General features: G+C 47.4%; 1 protein-coding gene across 1 annotated transcript in view; it reads left to right on the forward strand.

Moving 5' to 3' along the window:
- The window catches only part of PCSK2 (proprotein convertase subtilisin/kexin type 2), a 232,919-nt gene that overhangs the window by 199,365 nt on the left and 15,783 nt on the right, over positions 1–17,771 (forward strand). Inside the window, exons 8-9 of the mRNA XM_043884819.1 lie at positions 4,175–4,350; positions 17,404–17,619. Coding sequence (XP_043740754.1) covers positions 4,175–4,350; positions 17,404–17,619 — 392 coding nt within the window. The remainder of the gene's footprint in view (positions 1–4,174; positions 4,351–17,403; positions 17,620–17,771) is intronic.

Genomic DNA, 17,771 nt, shown 5'->3' on the forward strand with positions numbered 1-17,771 from the left:
TCTGACTCTTTGCATGACTCTGTGATGTCTGACTCTTTGCATGACTCTTTGCCACCCCATGGACTCCTCTGCCAGGCTCCTCTGTCCATGAGATTCTCCAGGCAAGAATACTGAAATGGATTGCTATGCTCTCCTCCAGGGGATCTTCCCAAACCAGGGATCAAACCCGAATCTCTTAGGTCTCCTGCATTGGCAGACGGGTTCTTTACCACTAGCACCACCTGGTAGAACATGAACATGTTTACTATATATTATTATCCCTCTTTTACAAAACATAATTGAACATGGGACCACACAGCTAGTAAACTGTAGAATAATGTAGCACCCAGAGCAGCCTGGGCCCCTGCACTAACATGTATCAACAACTTGCATGCCCCCAGTGATGGGGAAGTCACTCCCTCACAGGAAGTCTGTTCTGCCTTTGCACGTGTGACTCTTAGAAACTTTTTCCTTAAGATGAGCTCTCTCTTTGATTTCTGTTGCCTATTTCCATGAGCACAGCTGTTTCCACCTCTTCCAGGTAACACTTGGCAGGAAGGGAGGAAAATTCCAATCAGTCCAACTCCTATACAGTAAATTCTCTGTAACATGCAGACCTGTACATTTAAGATGTCCCAAAGTCTTAGCACTGTCTCAAAACTTTCGTTTCAGTTCAGTCACTCAGTCATGTCCAACTCTTTGCAACCCCATGGACTGCAGCATGCCAGGCCTCCCTGTCCATCACCAACTCCCAGAGCTTGCTCAAACTCATGTCCATCAAGTCAGTGATGCTGTCCAACTTCAATTTTTTTGAAAGTTTAATTATTTACATTTCCTTATCCACTTATTTACTTTATAAATTTTGAAGAGAAAAGTTAATTTCCATTTTTTTTTTTAATTTTAAACATGGCTGCCTCAGACAGTAAAGAATTTGCCTGCAATGCCAGAGACCCGGGTTCAATAACTGGGTCAGGAAGATCCCCTGGAGAAGGCAGTGGCAACTCACTCCAGTATTCTTGCTTGGAGAATCCCATGAACAGAGAAGCCTGGTGAGCTACAGTTCATGGGGTCACAAAGAGTTGGACACGACTGAACGACTAACACACTTATCAAAGTAACTCTTTAAGAAGACAGCCTATTTCTTTCCTTAGTTTTACCATTTAAACCAATGTTTGGCATCTTCAGTCAAAGGGCTCAAGACAAAATAATCAAAATTGAAAACGTCTTATACAAAATTCACAAAGTCCAAAAAATGGACATGAACTCTTCAATTGATATTTCTTGCAAGTTTGTCAGATATTTACTCCTGAGAGTATTAAAAATGCTCAAACTGCATCAAGCCTTTTGGGAGATACTGTCTTTTGCCTTCAGTCCCTTCCAGGACTCAACAGTCATGACCAGGGGACCTACTGTGTGCCAGTCCTGCTGAGGGCGGGAGGATGCAGCCATGAGCCCGAAGACAAGACACCTGCCCTCAGGCAGCTTTGAGTCTAAGGGGGAGGCCCAGACCAGGAGCAAACAGGCACAATAATAGCAGATCATGATGCCAGTGTGCAGAATAACCAGGGGATGATTCAAGGGTGGGTCCTGTAGCATCACTTCTGTGGAGCCCCTCAGAGCGGCCCCGGGAGGGGACCAGGCCAAGTGGCATTGGCCTTACCTGCCTTCCTTTGAAGACAGAGCAGGTAAACTTATGTACCTGCTGTGGTCTCCATACAAGCTCGCCTTTCGTAACAAGAGGACAGGCAGAGGATTTAGCACAAATCCGTGGGCTGTGAAGGCCCTAGAGGCCAGGATTGCAATCGAGCAGTGCAGCAGGCGAGAGGCTCAGACTCTGGGAGGGAGGAGGAACCACTGAGTCACCGCGAGTCCTGATGGTGGGACAGGAACACTGACGGGCCTGTCGTCTTGCCATCATGTCGCATCAGCCAGCAGAGCATTTTGCAGACACTAGGATGCTGAGTCCTGCTCCCTGGGCTTCCCTGTTTCTCTGCACTCCCCGGGCCCCCACTCGGTAGCTCCTAGAGCACTCAGGACAGAGTCCCTCCCTGAAAACCCTTGGGTCACCCTGAGCCTCAGTCTTGGCCTGCAAACATTAATCGTGTATCTCATTCAATTCATGCATACCTCATTCCTCCCAAGCTTAACGAGATTAAAAGAATGCCCGGGGCCTGGCCCCTGAATATGAATGAGAACTTGGCTCCCAGCCTGTGGCCATCCCAGCCTCCCTAGATGCCAAGCAGTCAGAAGTTGAACGCACAACAGCTCTGGCATTCTGGGCATCACCAAGGCAGCCAGGGTGGGATGGAGGGGAAAGAGGCAGAGGACAGGAGCTGCCGAGAGAGGGCAAAGGGCTCCAGCCAGTGACAAGATACAGGGAGGGCAGTCCAGGCCCACTCTGGCCGGAGCTGAACTTCTCCCTCCTCCCTGTGGAGGCAGGCTGCTCGGGGCTGGTCATCTGGGCACTGGATGACTTCAAGACCATCTGAGTCTTCTCCTGGCAGTGAATACCAGTCTCCCTGCAAAGTCTCCCCATCCACAAAGTGGACATGACTTAGGAGAAGAAGCTGTGCTATTCAATTGATTCCATAAACTGTTGGCCACCTTTGTTGAATAGGTTTTCTTTTTTTTTTTTTTTCCTAATGGGCAAAATATAGTTGGACCAAAAGCAAAATGTGGAATTTTAGGTTTTCTATCCCTAGTGAAATGAACCATAAGACTTAGCTTCTGGAAAGTTCAAACCAAAGACTATGCTTATTCTGTAGGAGATTTTTTTCCAGGAGAAAGAATGTTAACTAATAATTAGTTAACGCTGGCAAAAATGGTGACCTGATTTATGGGTAGAGGATGGAAAAATCTGGACCTGTTATCTCTCTCTGGGGGAAAATCAACTAAAAAGTGGCCCAGGCACAGTATTTAGGAAATACTTTCCAGATGATCCTATAATTGGCTTTAAGACAGGTAACTCTCTTACCTGCAACTAGAAAAGGAAAATCAAGGCGGGTCCCTAACTTTGTTCAACAATCAGCAGTTAGTTCTCAGGAACTGTCTGTAGATTTTGGGAAGTGGTGACAGGTACATAGGTAACCAACATACATGAATCTTCCTTCTTTAAATTGGTGTGCACACCATGTTTCAGGCTGGCCCTTGTGTAATAAAGTCCTCGGACCACTGGGGACAAGTAAGAATTGTGGGAAGCCAGGCTCTGCCTGTCTACAGCTCAGGCCTTCACTCCAAGCTCCAGTGAGAAGACGAACCAACACTCACCAACACTCTGGGCTCCTTGACTTGAAACAGTGTATGGAGCAGAGAACAATACTGCTTCCAACAGCCGATATTCTGAGGGTAATGATGAAGGAACAAAACCCCTTTCCATTGGCTGCTGCTCAGTGAACCCCCAAGAGGTTTTTTCTAAGCAGTCCCAGGGAGGGGGGGTGATGTGAACCCCAGCTCCCCAGGTGCTCAGGCCTGAGAACGGAGGACCTCTTCCTCCAGAGTCCCTGGACACACAGACGCACAATCACACAATCAAAGAAAAGCTCCCAGGAGGAAGTCACTCCTTCCAGGCATCTGGGTAGCACAGACTTTACAAAGGTGACCCAGGGGAGAAAGGGGTGTCTCCTGCACCCATTTCAAATATACTTTAGAATCACCCCTTGGACATTTCTGTCATCCCAAAGCCCCTTCTCAGTTATGATGCAACCGAGAGTTCCTCTTCCTGACCCTCCTTCTGCCCCTGTCCCCTGATCCCTGCCCTCTGCCCTCTAGAATCTCTCCTCAAATATCTAAGAGCAATTGCCTCCCACCACACTGTCATGCACAGTAACTTTACTTCTCCTCTGAAAGGTGTCCTCCATTAGCCCCCAGTCCCTGGAGGCCAAGCTTCCACTTAGAAACTGGCCTCATTTAGGAATTCTAGCAACTTTTGTCAGGGGTATAAAATTGCCTCCCAGTAGGTACATAAGGAAAGGGGTGGGTGAGGTGCAGGGAGATGGGGTGGGTGGTTCTGTGCACCTTCCTAACCCCCGATCACCCCACTGTGTGAGGCTGGACTCGGGGTCACCCCACTGACTCCAGGACACAAGGACCTGTGGCAGACCCCCCAGCCACATCCAGGAACTAGCTCCCATCCCCACCTTGTCTCCTGTGAACCCGGACCCGCCCACAGTGCTACCCTGCCCCCGTGCGTCCGCAGGTATCCGGATGCTGGACCAGCCCTTCATGACGGACATCATCGAGGCTTCCTCCATCAGCCACATGCCTCAGCTGATCGACATCTACAGCGCCAGCTGGGGCCCCACCGACAACGGGAAGACGGTGGACGGGCCCCGGGAGCTCACGCTGCAAGCGATGGCGGATGGCGTGAACAAGGTAAGGTCACTCCTGTGTCCTCCAGGGAATGGGGCAGAATGGGACCGGGTGGGATGAGGTGTTTGGGGGATGGGGAATAGAGAGGAGGTAATGATGGAGTGGAACAAGGGGCAGGGCAGGGGTGGAAGTGGGAATTGACACCTTGTGCCGTCACTCAGGTCCTTTGAGAAACAGACCCCAAAATGGGGTTCAAGGTGCAGACTTATTGGAGGAGTCGCCTGTGAAAGACAAAGGAGGGCAAAGGGGCCCTTCAGAGGGCGAGGCTATCCTGGCCCCTGCGAAGAGGGGTGGGGAAGAAGGGTCCCGCAGAGGGGCTGGACTAGCGCCCCCACGGCACAGGCATGGCTGGGAGCAGCCCCGGGAGAGATGGATCTTTGTGCAAACCAGGGGGCTTCAGGGCACAGCAGGGGAGCTGCATCCAGCAGCTCCCTTGGCTGGGCTCAGCCATCCGTCACTGCAGTCAGCCCAGAAATGGACAGAGCCACGGAGAAGGGATCAAAGCAGTATCTCAAAGGGAGGCAGCCAGAGCCTCGGGGTCACTGCGCAGGTCAGCAGCCCCTGGGGAGCAGAAGGAGGTGGTCTCTGGGATCCCTGGGCAGAGTCCTCTGCTACCTAACATAGCCAGGCACCGGGGCAGAGTCTCCCTGGGTTCAGGCCCCAGGTCTGCTGCTCAGGGTCTGAGTGTCCGAATTGACCTGACCTCACAGTGTCTGTGTGCCTGCCTGTAAAACAGTGACAACGGCACATTTCTCCTGGGGTCACCACCAGATGTGAGGTGGACATGCAAGTGTTGGGCCCTGGGAGCTGCCCCGCAAACCACCAGTGTTTGTCAGGGTCATTACGGACCCTTAATTAACTGCCCCCAAACTCCGAGGCATAAAGCAGCACGTTTCCCTAGGCTTGTGGACTCTGTGGTTCAAGAATTCAGATGGGATCCTGGAGACAGACTGTCTCCGCTCCAATCCCTGGGCCTTGGCTGGAAGGCGGGGGACTGGATCTCCAGGCTAGGTGTGTCCACCTGTCCCTGGGAGGGACTGGATTATCACCCTTGATGCCACTGCACCCACTCCTCAGGGCACGTCGTCATTGTGTCTAAGTCATCTTAGTCTTTTCCCAGGACTGGACTTGCCCTCGGGTGATGTGGTGCCCTGTCCCCGCTCTCAGCAGGTCTGAGACGCCACACAGGTCCCTGACACTGGAGTGGCACAGCGCAGTATACAGAGGGGTTACTGATAGCACTGGGGGTGGGGCAGGAAGTGATGCCGCTACCCCACCTCAGTGCCCAGACCCTTAGTGAGACTTCTGACACATCAACAGCTACTTCCTTATTGAGTTATTCACGGTGTGGAAGGAGAGAGAAGGCTGCCCATCAAGCCCAGGATCAGGTGACAGCAGGGACCCAGGGGAACACACCCCCCTCCCCATCAGACACGGACTTTACTGAGAAGCAATTTTTTTTGACACCCAGAGGCCAAGAGTCAGGGAGGAGGTGACATTTGGGTCGGAATTTACAATGCAGATGGGCTCAATGGAGTACCTCCCAGGGCGGCTCCTGTCATTCTCCAGGAGCTTCTGAACGGTTCCCTCACATCCCCAGGCAGGGGAGTTCTCTCTCTTCCATCTGTGATGTCCCCTGGTGCAATTAAAAAGGCTCTTTCAAGTGTGATCATTCTGCAAAGCATGCCAAGTACACCGAAACTTAAGAGAAAAAAAAAATTGTTATGACTTATCGTCAGACAACAGCATGTAAATATTTTACAAAGTGGAGAGTGGTAAAAAACACACAGTTTCTCATTTGAATCTCCCTCAAACTGTGGGAGACTATTTCCTCGTTTCAAGGTAAAAATATTTTTGGACAAGGTTACAGACTTGTGTGAGCAATGGGTTATTACACATGAGCACAGCCTTCCTCCCAATTACTCAGCTGTCTGGTCCAGCCTAAAGGAAAACACCCCCTGAAAGGTGATCTCTACCTCAATAGATTTCCTGGTGGCTTAGCTGGTAAAGAATCTGCCTGCAGTGCAGGAGACCTCGGTCCGATCCCTGGGTTGGGAAGATCCCCTGGAGAAGGGAATGGCTACCCACTCCAGTATTCTGGCCTGGAGAATTTCATGGACTGTATAGTCCATGGGGTTGCAAAGAGTAGGACACGACTGAGCGACTTTCACTTGCACCTAAACAAAGGTGTCAGGCAATTACCTATTCCACTAAAGCAGTTCTGACGCTTGTTTTTGAATTTTAGCATCTTGCAGACAGGTTTGTTTCACCTATATAGTAACAATGAAAAGCAAGAAGAGGGACTTACCCGGTGGTTTGGTGGGGGTCTGCAGTGGACGTGGCTTCAATCCCTGGTTGGGGAACTGAGATCCTGCAGGCCGCATAGGGTGGCCAAATGCACAAATAGATAAAAAATTGTTTTTTTAAAAAAGAGGAAACAGAGGATAAGAGAACTTTTCAGGGATGTACCATTTGCCACAGCACCACTCCCAATCGTATGATAACTGCTGCTCACATGCACATCACCTACCTGGCTCTTTAGGGATTTAAGTCAGTGTTTCCTAAATTTGCTCAGTAAACACTTTAGGGAGGAAGCAAGGAGCAGGCATGAAGGAAGAGAGGGAAACCTCTCCCCCTCTATTTCCCGTCTTTCCTCTTTATAGGTCTACGTGCTGAATTTCCAGTAAAGACATTCTTCACATTACATATGAGAGTAGGTGCCAGACAGAGATCCCTGAATTATGATAGCCAGGAACTGACTTCTCAGTTCAGGGTAACCCAGACACAGACCCTGAGTTCAGGTGGTTACTTTGGGAGGTGAATGGGACGCCAGGAGTGAGCGGGGAGGTGCAACCAGGAAGAAAGGGGCCAATAAAGGATTTGTCTTCGAGTCAGCTACCACTGAAGCTGGAACCCAGCTGGGATTAACTGGAGCTTAATCCCTCGGGAAAACTGGGAAACTTTGCAGAACACACGTTAAAGCTAGCAGCATGGTAGCTGGCAGAAAAGTCAGTGGTTGAGATGGTTCCCAAGTGGCACCTTCACCCCTGGGGCAGGTGTGCAAGGCAGCCTTCAGCCTCTTGGGAGAAATCCCTTACACGAAGACATGCCTGTGCTGACATCTGCAGACCTCTAGTGCACAAGAAACCATAAGGTCGAAGGAATACGGGCAATAGCCACTACCATCTACCACAATCTCCAGAGTGCAGCTTGGGCAAAGCCTAGTTGAGCTTGGAGTCATCTTTCTCCGGGTAATAAAGGACCAACAAGGTGATGCATTTGTTGATTAGAAAAGGATGTAGCCCTTGCAGAGAGACTGATGAAGAACAAAGGCCTGTGGATACAGGGCACAGCATGTGACATCACTCTGACAACCAGAAGAGGAATTCAGAGACCACTGGAGGCTCTTGAATGTGACAACTGACTCATGAACTTCTTTCCACACCTTAAGGAAATGTACCCAGGGCAACCCTGGCCCATCTTTGGCTCTGATGACTATACCCCAACCTCTTATTAATCACACCGCAGGGTTGCTATCAGAGGGAACACCTTAGGAATATTTAAAGATGAAGCAACAGAAAATGTCTGAGGCCCAGATGAGACAAAGCATTGATTATTTCCTGAGCATAGCAGGGAGGGTTGCAAAGGGCATGGACATAGGTCCGAGATCTTGGAATGGAATTGTACATGGGGTCACTTGCAAGACCCTGGCTTTAAAGGCACCCTCCAGGAAGCGGAGGTGGGGTGCGGGCAGGCTTCCCAGGGAGACAGTGATTAATCCAGATGAGCAAGGAGAGGCCTGGTGACCCTGCTGAAATTTAATCAGAGCAGCGGGTGGACGTGGTGGTGCAAGTTCTGGGCCTCTGGCCACAGTGACGCCTCCCCGAGCCCTGATTCAGGCTCTGAAATGAAGGTTTCAGACAGAGGTTTCCACCTGAGTGGCAGCTGCTGCTGTGTGGAATGCTTATCACAGTTACAATCCCTCCTTTCATTTCTGAGAAGGAGAAACAGGAGCAAAAGCTGGTGGATTTCTAGTGACCTTTCCTAAGTGCCAGCCAGCCTCAGGTGGAGTAGCCAACCACCCTGGTTGCTCAAGGCTTTCCAGGTTTTAGCACTGAGAGCCCCACTTCCTGGGGACTCCCCAACTCTGGACAAACCAAGGCGGCTCCCACTCCCCTTAAATAAGCCTTCTTGACGGTGGTGATCATCTGCACCCAAGGAGAAACCCAACTACTGGGTTCACAGATTGATGTGATTGTCAGCCTTCCACAGCCCCCATGACATCAGAAAGGCTCATCACAGTGTGTCTGGATCCTGCTAGAAAGAGACAGGATGGCGGAGGAGCCTGACCTCCAAGGTGGACGTACAGCAGGAGAAGCCATATTTAGAGGCACCCGCAGGCGCAGTGAAACACAGGCTCAAGTGATGGATATATGCAGAGGCTACAGTGCCATCCTCGTCTGGCTTTCCTGGGACTCGGACACCCCTCCCACTCCTGCTGAACTCTGAGGAGCCCATGGGGCACAACGCAGACTCTGGGATCCAGTGGTCCGGCTGCACCTGCCCAGGTGTGGCTTCCTGTCCATCACCAGCTGGCCTCTCCCAGTGCCGCTTGTACTTGGGACCTGCTAGCACTGTGGGGGCGGTCCCAGGCCCCGTGCACACAGCCTAGATCATGGGGGAAGGTTCTCAGGGGTCTTCAGAGCCTGGGGGGCTCCTCATCAGCTCACCCCTGGTTGGCCTTTCTCCCACGCCTTCCCCAACTCCCATCTTGTACTCACGTGTGCTTTCTGAGGTCACCCCCAAGTCCTGGTCTCAGCAGCTGATTCTGAAGTGACATAAAGTGGGACCAACCACTCCTCCCTGTGGATATGGCCTGCTGTTCTCCGGAAGTTAACCACGCTCCCAGGAGGGAACCACTCATCCGTCATCCTCATTTAAAGCACTCTGTGACTTCACCCCACACCCCCAACACTCCACTTACAGAAAGGAAGTGAATAAAGAATGAAAACATAAAACAGCTACACGGGAATATAATTCAGTCCCTGATATTGAGCCAGAGAGGGACTTTCTAAACATACAAAAGAACATATGTACCCCCAATAAAGAATAATAAATATTACTCATAAAACCTTTAAAAATTTCTGTAAGTCTGGTTATTGTCAAAGCTGATCAATTGATACATGGGGATTCATTATACTATGTACTCTAATTTTTGTGGTGTTTAATGTTTTTCAAATTAAAAGGCTTTTATTCACACTTTAAAAACAAAAGCAATTCAGTAGGTGGATAAGTTGTCAAGAGTCAGAATATACATCTAGGGAAAAGTGAAAATAGGAACTGTGCTAACATTACACAAATGGTTGCTTATGGCTCAGGATAAAATTTTCAGGGACTGCATTATACAGAGGGGTTTTTCCTTTTGGGGGGAGGGTGTTTTTGTACAGCATGCAGGATCCTAGTTCCCCAACCAGGGATGGAACCCTCACGCCCAACGCTGGACACACAGAGTCCTGACTACTGGACCGCCAGGGAAGTCCCCAGAGAGTTTTTTAAATGCTGTATGTTTTTTAATGTTACATCTATATATAAACTAAGTGGAACTGAACACGACCAACTGTATCAGTCAGGAGAGGCTCTCTTATGCTGCAGTAACAAACAGCCCCCAAAGTTCAGAGGTTTGAAAGCACAAAGGTTTTTACTCAATCCGTGACTCATCCATCACAGTCAGTAGAAGGCTTTGCTCACCACAGTCTCCTGGAGGTCAGAGCTGACATCTGGAACATTGCTGCTTACTATGCAGAGGGAAGGAAGAGCTCTGTGGGTCTGGCATTGACGAGTAAATGGTTCAGAATGTCTTACAGGATCCCATCCAACCACAAGGGGATGCTATCATGGGCCCAGACAGCAGGCAGCTAGAAATACTTGGCAGTCAATTCAAAAGCACAATAATGTGCCCAGAAAAACTGCTCTGTGACCCAAGACGTAACCAGTGATCTTGTGAGGAAACATACAAATGTCAAAGGTATTTAGGAGTAGTTTGAATATAATTCTTCTATGAACTATGAGTACAGAAAAGCAGTACTTGTAAATCAATACATTTTTATGTTATTTAAATATAGGTGTGAAAAAATAGACTAAAGTAATTAAAATAAAAAATGCCTTGCATTTTCTGCAAGTCAAAATGCAGGCAAAATACAAAAGAAAAGAGCATATCTACATATGTATATAAATATATTTGCAATATTTGATGACAAAAATTTGGTTAAGTTCTTTTATATAGGAACAGCTCTAACAAATCAATAAAAAAAGATATGAAAGAAAAGATATGCATAGGACATTATATTTGGAGACATGGTGCTTTGCTAACATATTTATAAAGAATACAAATGAACAGAAAATGTAGAGAAAGAAAAACTCAACTGATAGTGAAAAAATAACCCAAAACAATGAGTTTTGTTTTTGTTCACTAAGTTGGCAAAACTATTTTTTTAATGATTCTAAATCTTGACCCAGATGGGCTGAATACTGAGTTCTTGTGCAATACTGGTGAAAATATAGATTATTATTAAGCCTTATAAAACCAATAATAAGGCACCATGGGTCAAAAATCTTCAAATATTCGTTACTTTTCACCCCACATTCCCTATTTTAAAGACTCTGCTTGAGGAAATAAATAGAAATACAAAGACATATATAACTCATGTTCACATCAGCACTTTAAAACCTAGAAACAGCCTTCCATGTATATCTAAGAAAAAGAGTAAATAAATTATAGCTTTCTAAGAAGACTAATAAAAACTTATGATATAGAAGAGTATTTAATTATGTGAGGAAATGTTAATGTAATGGTAAGGGAGAAATACATTTTAAACAGGGCCACAGAGATAGATAGATTTTATGATCCCATTTTCATTCTTAAACCTGTTCTTATGCTTTGCATATATATATATAACTGGCAGGAATCCACCAAATATTACCAGTGGTTTTCTATTCATGGAAGATTACATAGGATTTTTATTTTCTTCTTCACAGTCTAGATTCCAGTCATTCTACAAAGAATATGATTTTCATAATACAAATGCAATGACTTTTTTAAGTATATCTATGTTCTATTAGGATATCAAGGTGACTGGAAAATAAAAATTAGTGTAATTAAGTGTCTAGGAAAAGGCAAACTATATCAAGCTGGCTTCATCAGTATCTGCAAGCAGATACCACCACTGGGCCAGGGACTGGAGGGGTGGGGCGCGGGGGAGGGTAGTCATTACTCCAGATCACTAGGTATTGAGTAGGATGAAGGGATCAACTCACTTCAGACCCAAGCCTCTCAGAGCAGGATTTCCACCTCCTGGCACAGGTGATGTGCTGAGAGTACACGGAGCCAATGTACCAGCCTTGAGCTGGAACTTCACGTTAGCCAATGGTAAGCAATTTGTGCCATTATTTTTGTATTAAAAGTGAAAGGTTGTTGCTGAGCTGTGAAAGACGCTGGAATTCTTGGCCTCTGGAGGAGGGGAATTCAAGCAGGGGCCAGTGACGAGGCTTGATTGCTCAGCGCTTTTGTGTAATAAAATTTTATTAAAATATAAAAGAGATAAAGTTTCTGACATAGACATCAGAAGGGGGTAGAAAGAGTATTCCCCTCCTAGTTTCTAGCCAGATGTTTTATAGCTACTGGGCTTCCCTTATGGCTCAGCTGGTAAAGAGTCTGCCTGCAATGCGGGAGACCTGGGTATGATGCCTGGGTTGGGAAGATCCCCTGGAGAAGGGAGAGGCTTCCCACTCCAGTATTCTGGCCTGGAGGATTCCATGGACTATATGGTCCATGGCATCGCAAAGAGTCGGACATGATTGAGCGACTTTCACTTTCTATATAGCTATTGAGTAAGTGAGTGAGTGAAGTTGCTCGGTCGTGTCCGACTCTTTGCAATCCCATGGACTGTAGCCCGCCAGGCTCTTCTGTCCATGGGATTCTCCAGGCAAGAATACTGGAATGGGTTGCCATTTCCTTCTCCAGCAGTCTGCTAATTAGAAAAAAGGAATGTCTCAAAACTCAGAGACTGGCACCAGGCCCTTCACCCACAACATGCATTTTGAGATAACATTGGCACAAGGTGAGTCATCCCAGGCCATAAAACTACTGACATGAATCTTGAAGAAAGGCAGGTTTCCAAGTAGATATATAGTTTCATTAACATGGATTAGGAGAACAATGTATGAGTAAAACAAACTGGTTTGTTGAGCCCTTATCGGTTCTGAGTCTTAAGCGGAACTGACTTGAAGAAAGACAGAGTCTAGGGTAAATACACAGCTCATTCAGTTCAGTTCAGTTCAGTCGCTCAGTCGTGTCCGACTCTTTGTGACCCCATAAACCACAGCACACCAGGCCTCCCTGTCCATCACCAACACCTGGAGTCCACCCAAACCCATGTCCATTGAGTCGGTGATGCTATCCAACCATCTCATCCTCTGTCGTCCCCATCTCCTCCTGCCCTCAATCTTTCCCAGCATCAGGGTCTTTTCCTATGAGTCAGCTCTTCACATCAGGTGGCCAAAGTATTGGAGTTTCAGCTTCAATATCAGTCCTTCCCACTAACACCCAGGACTGATCTCCTTTAGGATGGACTGGTTGGATCTCCCTGCAGTCCAAGGGACTCTCAAGAGTCTTCTCCAACACCACAGTTCAAAAGCATCAATTCTCCTGCACTCAGCTTTCTTTATAGTCCAACTCTCACATCCATACATGACCACTGGAAAAACCATAGCCTTGACTAGACAGACCTTTGTTGACAAGGTAGCGTCTCTGCTTTTTAATATGCTGTCTAGGTTGGTCATAACTTTCCTTCCAAGAAGTAAGCATCTTTTAATTTCATGGCTGCAATCACCATCTGTGGTGATTTTGGAGCCCCCAAAAATAAAGTCAGCCACTGTTTCCTCTGTTTCCCCACCTCTTTGCCATGAAGTGATGGGACCGGATACCATGATCTTAGTTTTCTGAATGTTGATCTTTAAGCCAACTTTTTCACTCTCCTCTTTCACTTTCATCAAGAGGCTCTTTAGTTCTTCTTCACTTTCTATCATAAGGGTGGTGTCATCTGCATATCTGAGGTTATTGATATTTCTCCTGGCAATCTTGATTCCAGCTTGTGATTCCTCCAGCCCAGCGTTTCTCATGATGTACTCTGCAGATAAGTTAAATAAGTAGGGTGACAATATACATCCTTGACGTACTCCTTTTCCTATTTGGAACCAGTCTGTTGTTCCATGTCCATTTCTAACTGTTGCTTCCTGACCTGCATACAGATTTCTCAAGAGGCAGGTCAGGTGGTCTGGTATTCCCATCTCTTTCAGAATTTTCCACAGTTTATTATGATCCACACAGACAAAGGCTTTGGCAGAGTCAATAAAGCAGAAATAGATGTTTTTCTGGAACTCTCTTGCTTTTTAAATGATCCAGCAATTTGATCTCTGGTTCCTCTGCCTTTTATAAAACCAGCTTGAACATCTGGAAGTTCACGGTTCACATATTGCTGAAGCTTGGCTTCAGAATTCTCTTTTGAGCATTACTTGACTAGCATGTGAGATGAGTGCAATTGTGCAGTAGTTTGAGCATTCTTCGGCATTGCCTTTCTTTGGGATTGGAATGAAAACTGACCTTTTCCAGTCCTGTGACCACTGCTGAGTTTTCCAAATTTGCTGGCATATTGAGTGCAGCACTTTCACATCATAATCTTTTAGGATTTGAAATAGCTCAACTGGAATTCCATCACCTCCACTAGCTTTGTTCGTAGTGATGCTTCCTAAGGCCCACTTGACTTCACATTCCAGGATGTCTGGCTCTAGGTGAGTGATCACACCATGATGATTATCTGGGTTGTGAAGATCTTTAAAACCCATTGGTTAGCTCAAGGTTTGAGAAAAATTAAGTTCAGGTGGCACCAGGTATCTTCATGGCAACACAGAATTTTAAGAGAAACCTCCTTTTAATTTTGTGTAGAGAAGGGAAAAAGTCTGCCACTTGCTGGTAGTGAGCACCAAATGCCTCCACCTGTGCCAAATGCCCCCTGGGACACAAAATAACGCCTGGGTGAGGACATCAGTGGTCAAATATCCTCAATAGAGCCTCGGTGACAAATTCTCATTTCGTGAGAGAGATTAATCCCGCTAACCTCCAAAGACTAACACAAAGGGAGAACTCAAAGTGGAGTAGCACCACATATTAAATTTCGTCTAAATGCACTTGCCTTAAAAAAACGAGGGAAATAAAAAAGAGCGGAGGCGGAGGAGAGGCAGAGAAGATAATTCCAGCCTGAACCAGATGAACACGGAGGGCAGGGAGACAGCCAGTCTCCTCCAAGCGCATGCTTCAGAGTAAGGGTGGGAGACCCCAGCAGGCAGCCCACCCTGAGCAGTGCAGGCTCTTGGACCATCTTCTCCCTAATCTCTGAGTGACCCCCACACCCCAACTGGGGCTTTGGTTCTTCTTTACTACTTACTCCCTGGATAAAATTCCCTGTAGTGAACTGCTCAGCATGGCAGAATCTGCGTGATTAAGTCCCAAACGATACAGTGCATCTGTCAGGACCACATTAAGTTTGTAAGTTAACTTGGGGAAAATCGACAACCCTGTGATGCTGTCTTTCTCTCCATTGGTCGTATTTTCATCTGTGTCCCTCCCCAGAATTTCAAAGTCCTACTTAGCTCTTTTGTGTGTTTGTTTGTTTGTTGTGTTTCTTCTTACATATTTTGTCTTCTGTGTGGTTGACATGAACGGTCCTGCCACACAGGACAGCTGTGAGGATACCGCGAGTGACAATGTGAGGTGTTCAGAGCGGTCCCTGCTTCACACCAAGTGCCCTAGAACTGTATACTGTGATTATCATCCTCATTTCTCCCTTGTACCCTCCAACTGATTGTTTGAATGTGAGTCACAGTTGTTCTGTTTCAATTTCACCCCAGCTGTGGTTCAAGTGAAGCTGGAGGCAGAACTGGATCTCGGGGTGTCGTTTTAACAGGCCAGTGTGGTGTGCCAGTAACAGACCCATCCCACAGTCAGCTCTCAGCCCTCTTATACATGCCCCTTCCCCACTCAACTGCCCCCAGAACTAGGGTCTTCTCTTTTGTGTCCCATCTTGCCCAGAAGTCAGGGACTATTTGCTACTGATACCCAATCATTAGAACCAAGAATATAATTATTATCACCCTCGTAAACACACACACACACAAACAGCTTAGGAAACTGAAGTTTAAAATTCCTAGCAATCAAAATATTCCTGTGGGTTAAGTCTTATAGTCCAAAACAAAACTAATGTTTGCTGCTGACTCTTCAGAAACATGCTGATACTGCTCTCTGTGTATCAGTGAGCAAAGCCACATAACAAACTTTCCCCAAACTCAGTAAGTAACAACCACTTAACTCTGATTGTGGGTCTACAGGTCACCTGGATTGCTCTGCCAACCTGGGCCGTCCTTGGCGAATCTCAGGTGACCTCACTCATGCATCTGTGGTCAGCTGGAGGGTGAGCCACAGACCGCCTGGTCTAGGGTGGCCTCCCATGTGGGGTCACTGTTAGCTGTGGCAGTGAACCTGACCAGGCTGTCTGTCATCACCCGCACGCTAACTCAGATTGGTTCCCATGGTCTCTGAGGGAAAGTGGACATGGGTTGGGCTCCTTGAGACTCATGCTTAGAATCGACCCAGCACCACTGCCCACCACATCCTGTTTGGTGAAGCAAGACAGGCAACCAACCCAGACTCAAGGATGGGAAACAGGCCCCTCCTCTTGGTGGGCAGGGCTACAAACTAAAATGTAAAGGGGTCATGAACACAGAGAAACCTGACAGGTTAGAGTCACAACCAGTCTCCCTACATCAAGGTGAGGATGCTTTTAGCATTGGTTTCCTTTTAGCAAAGGTTGCCTGTCTCACTAGCAGCCCACCTGTGGGCTGGTTCAGGGGAAGTTTCCCCAACGGGTAGCGTCACTCACTGATGCTGATTCCTGTCTGTTTCACTTTCCAAGGGTGGCATCCTTGACACTGAGCCCAAATCTGAGTCTGCTTGAGAGGGCTGCACCCTTTCGCACCCTCTCAGTTGTAAGGATGCTACAGTTCCTTCTGTGTCTTGGTTTCTGCAGGCAGTTGCCTGTTTGGATGGAGTTTTCCAGGACAGATTTACCGAGACACTGAGGGCACTTCTCAGCTAGTGGCTGAATCAATCTTTGTTGATGTATCGACTCAGCCAGTCACAAGCTAATTAACTCCAAGTCCTATTAGAAGCAATCAAAATGTTACTTCTCATTGTCAGGAGGCAGGAGACCTTGGAGGTAATTCAGACATCTCCTTTCCTCTGGCGTGTGTGCGTGCTCAGTTGCTAAGACTGTCTGACTCTTTGCAACCCCATGGACTGTAGCCCTACAGGCTCCTCTGTCCATGGGATTCTCCAGGCAAGAACACTGGAGTGGGTTGCCATGCCCTCTTCCAGGGGATCTTCCCAACCCAGAGATCGGTATCATATACATATATATATAATCTGTAAGTAAATGTGTATTTTAATACTCAAAATATCTACATATATATGTGTAAACTTATGTAAAATATACATAATACCTAGAAAACAGAAGCTATAGATAAATATCTTTTACATCTTACATAGCTAAGTATAAATTTACAGGTACATTTGCATTTTTGCTGGAAAATGCCTGAAAGAATATGTAAGAATTACATGCAGAAGGATTTGTTTTTTTTTCATTTTCCTTTCCATATACTTTGACTTTTTACCATGAGGATATTCAATGTTTAAAAAGCAGTCCATTTGTCAGTTTTAAGGAGATTCTTCCAGTCTTTCCCACCTTGTTATTCCCAGATTAAATTGTAAATTGAGATGACTTTATATTGACTCCTTCCTGAAAAGAAAAATTCTCAGGGTGCCTGTCCAGAAGGACAGTGGTTTTCAAGGACAGATAGATACCAAGTCAGGCCTTGGGTTCAACTGTTTAAGAGACCAGGCAGACCCCGCTACAGCCGACGCATCCCTCTCTGTCCCCCCACCCCCAGGGCCGCGGGGGCAAAGGCAGCATCTACGTGTGGGCCTCGGGCGACGGCGGCAGCTACGATGACTGCAACTGCGACGGCTACGCATCGAGCATGTGGACCATCTCCATCAACTCGGCCATCAACGACGGCAGGACCGCGCTCTACGACGAGAGCTGCTCCTCCACGCTGGCCTCCACCTTCAGCAATGGGCGCAAGCGGAATCCCGAGGCCGGCGTGGTGAGTGCGGGCCAGGGGTGCACGAGGACATTGGTGACGTCATACGCAGACACGGTGACGTCATGGAAGGAGGGCCCACCTTCAAAGAGTCAGCCCCTGTTCCGAGGGGAGATGCCCCCCTCTTCTAGGCTGGTGATGCTTTGTTATCAAGG

This window comes from Cervus elaphus, chromosome 23 (genome assembly GCF_910594005.1).
Source record: "Cervus elaphus chromosome 23, mCerEla1.1, whole genome shotgun sequence".
NCBI lineage: Eukaryota > Metazoa > Chordata > Mammalia > Artiodactyla > Cervidae > Cervus > Cervus elaphus.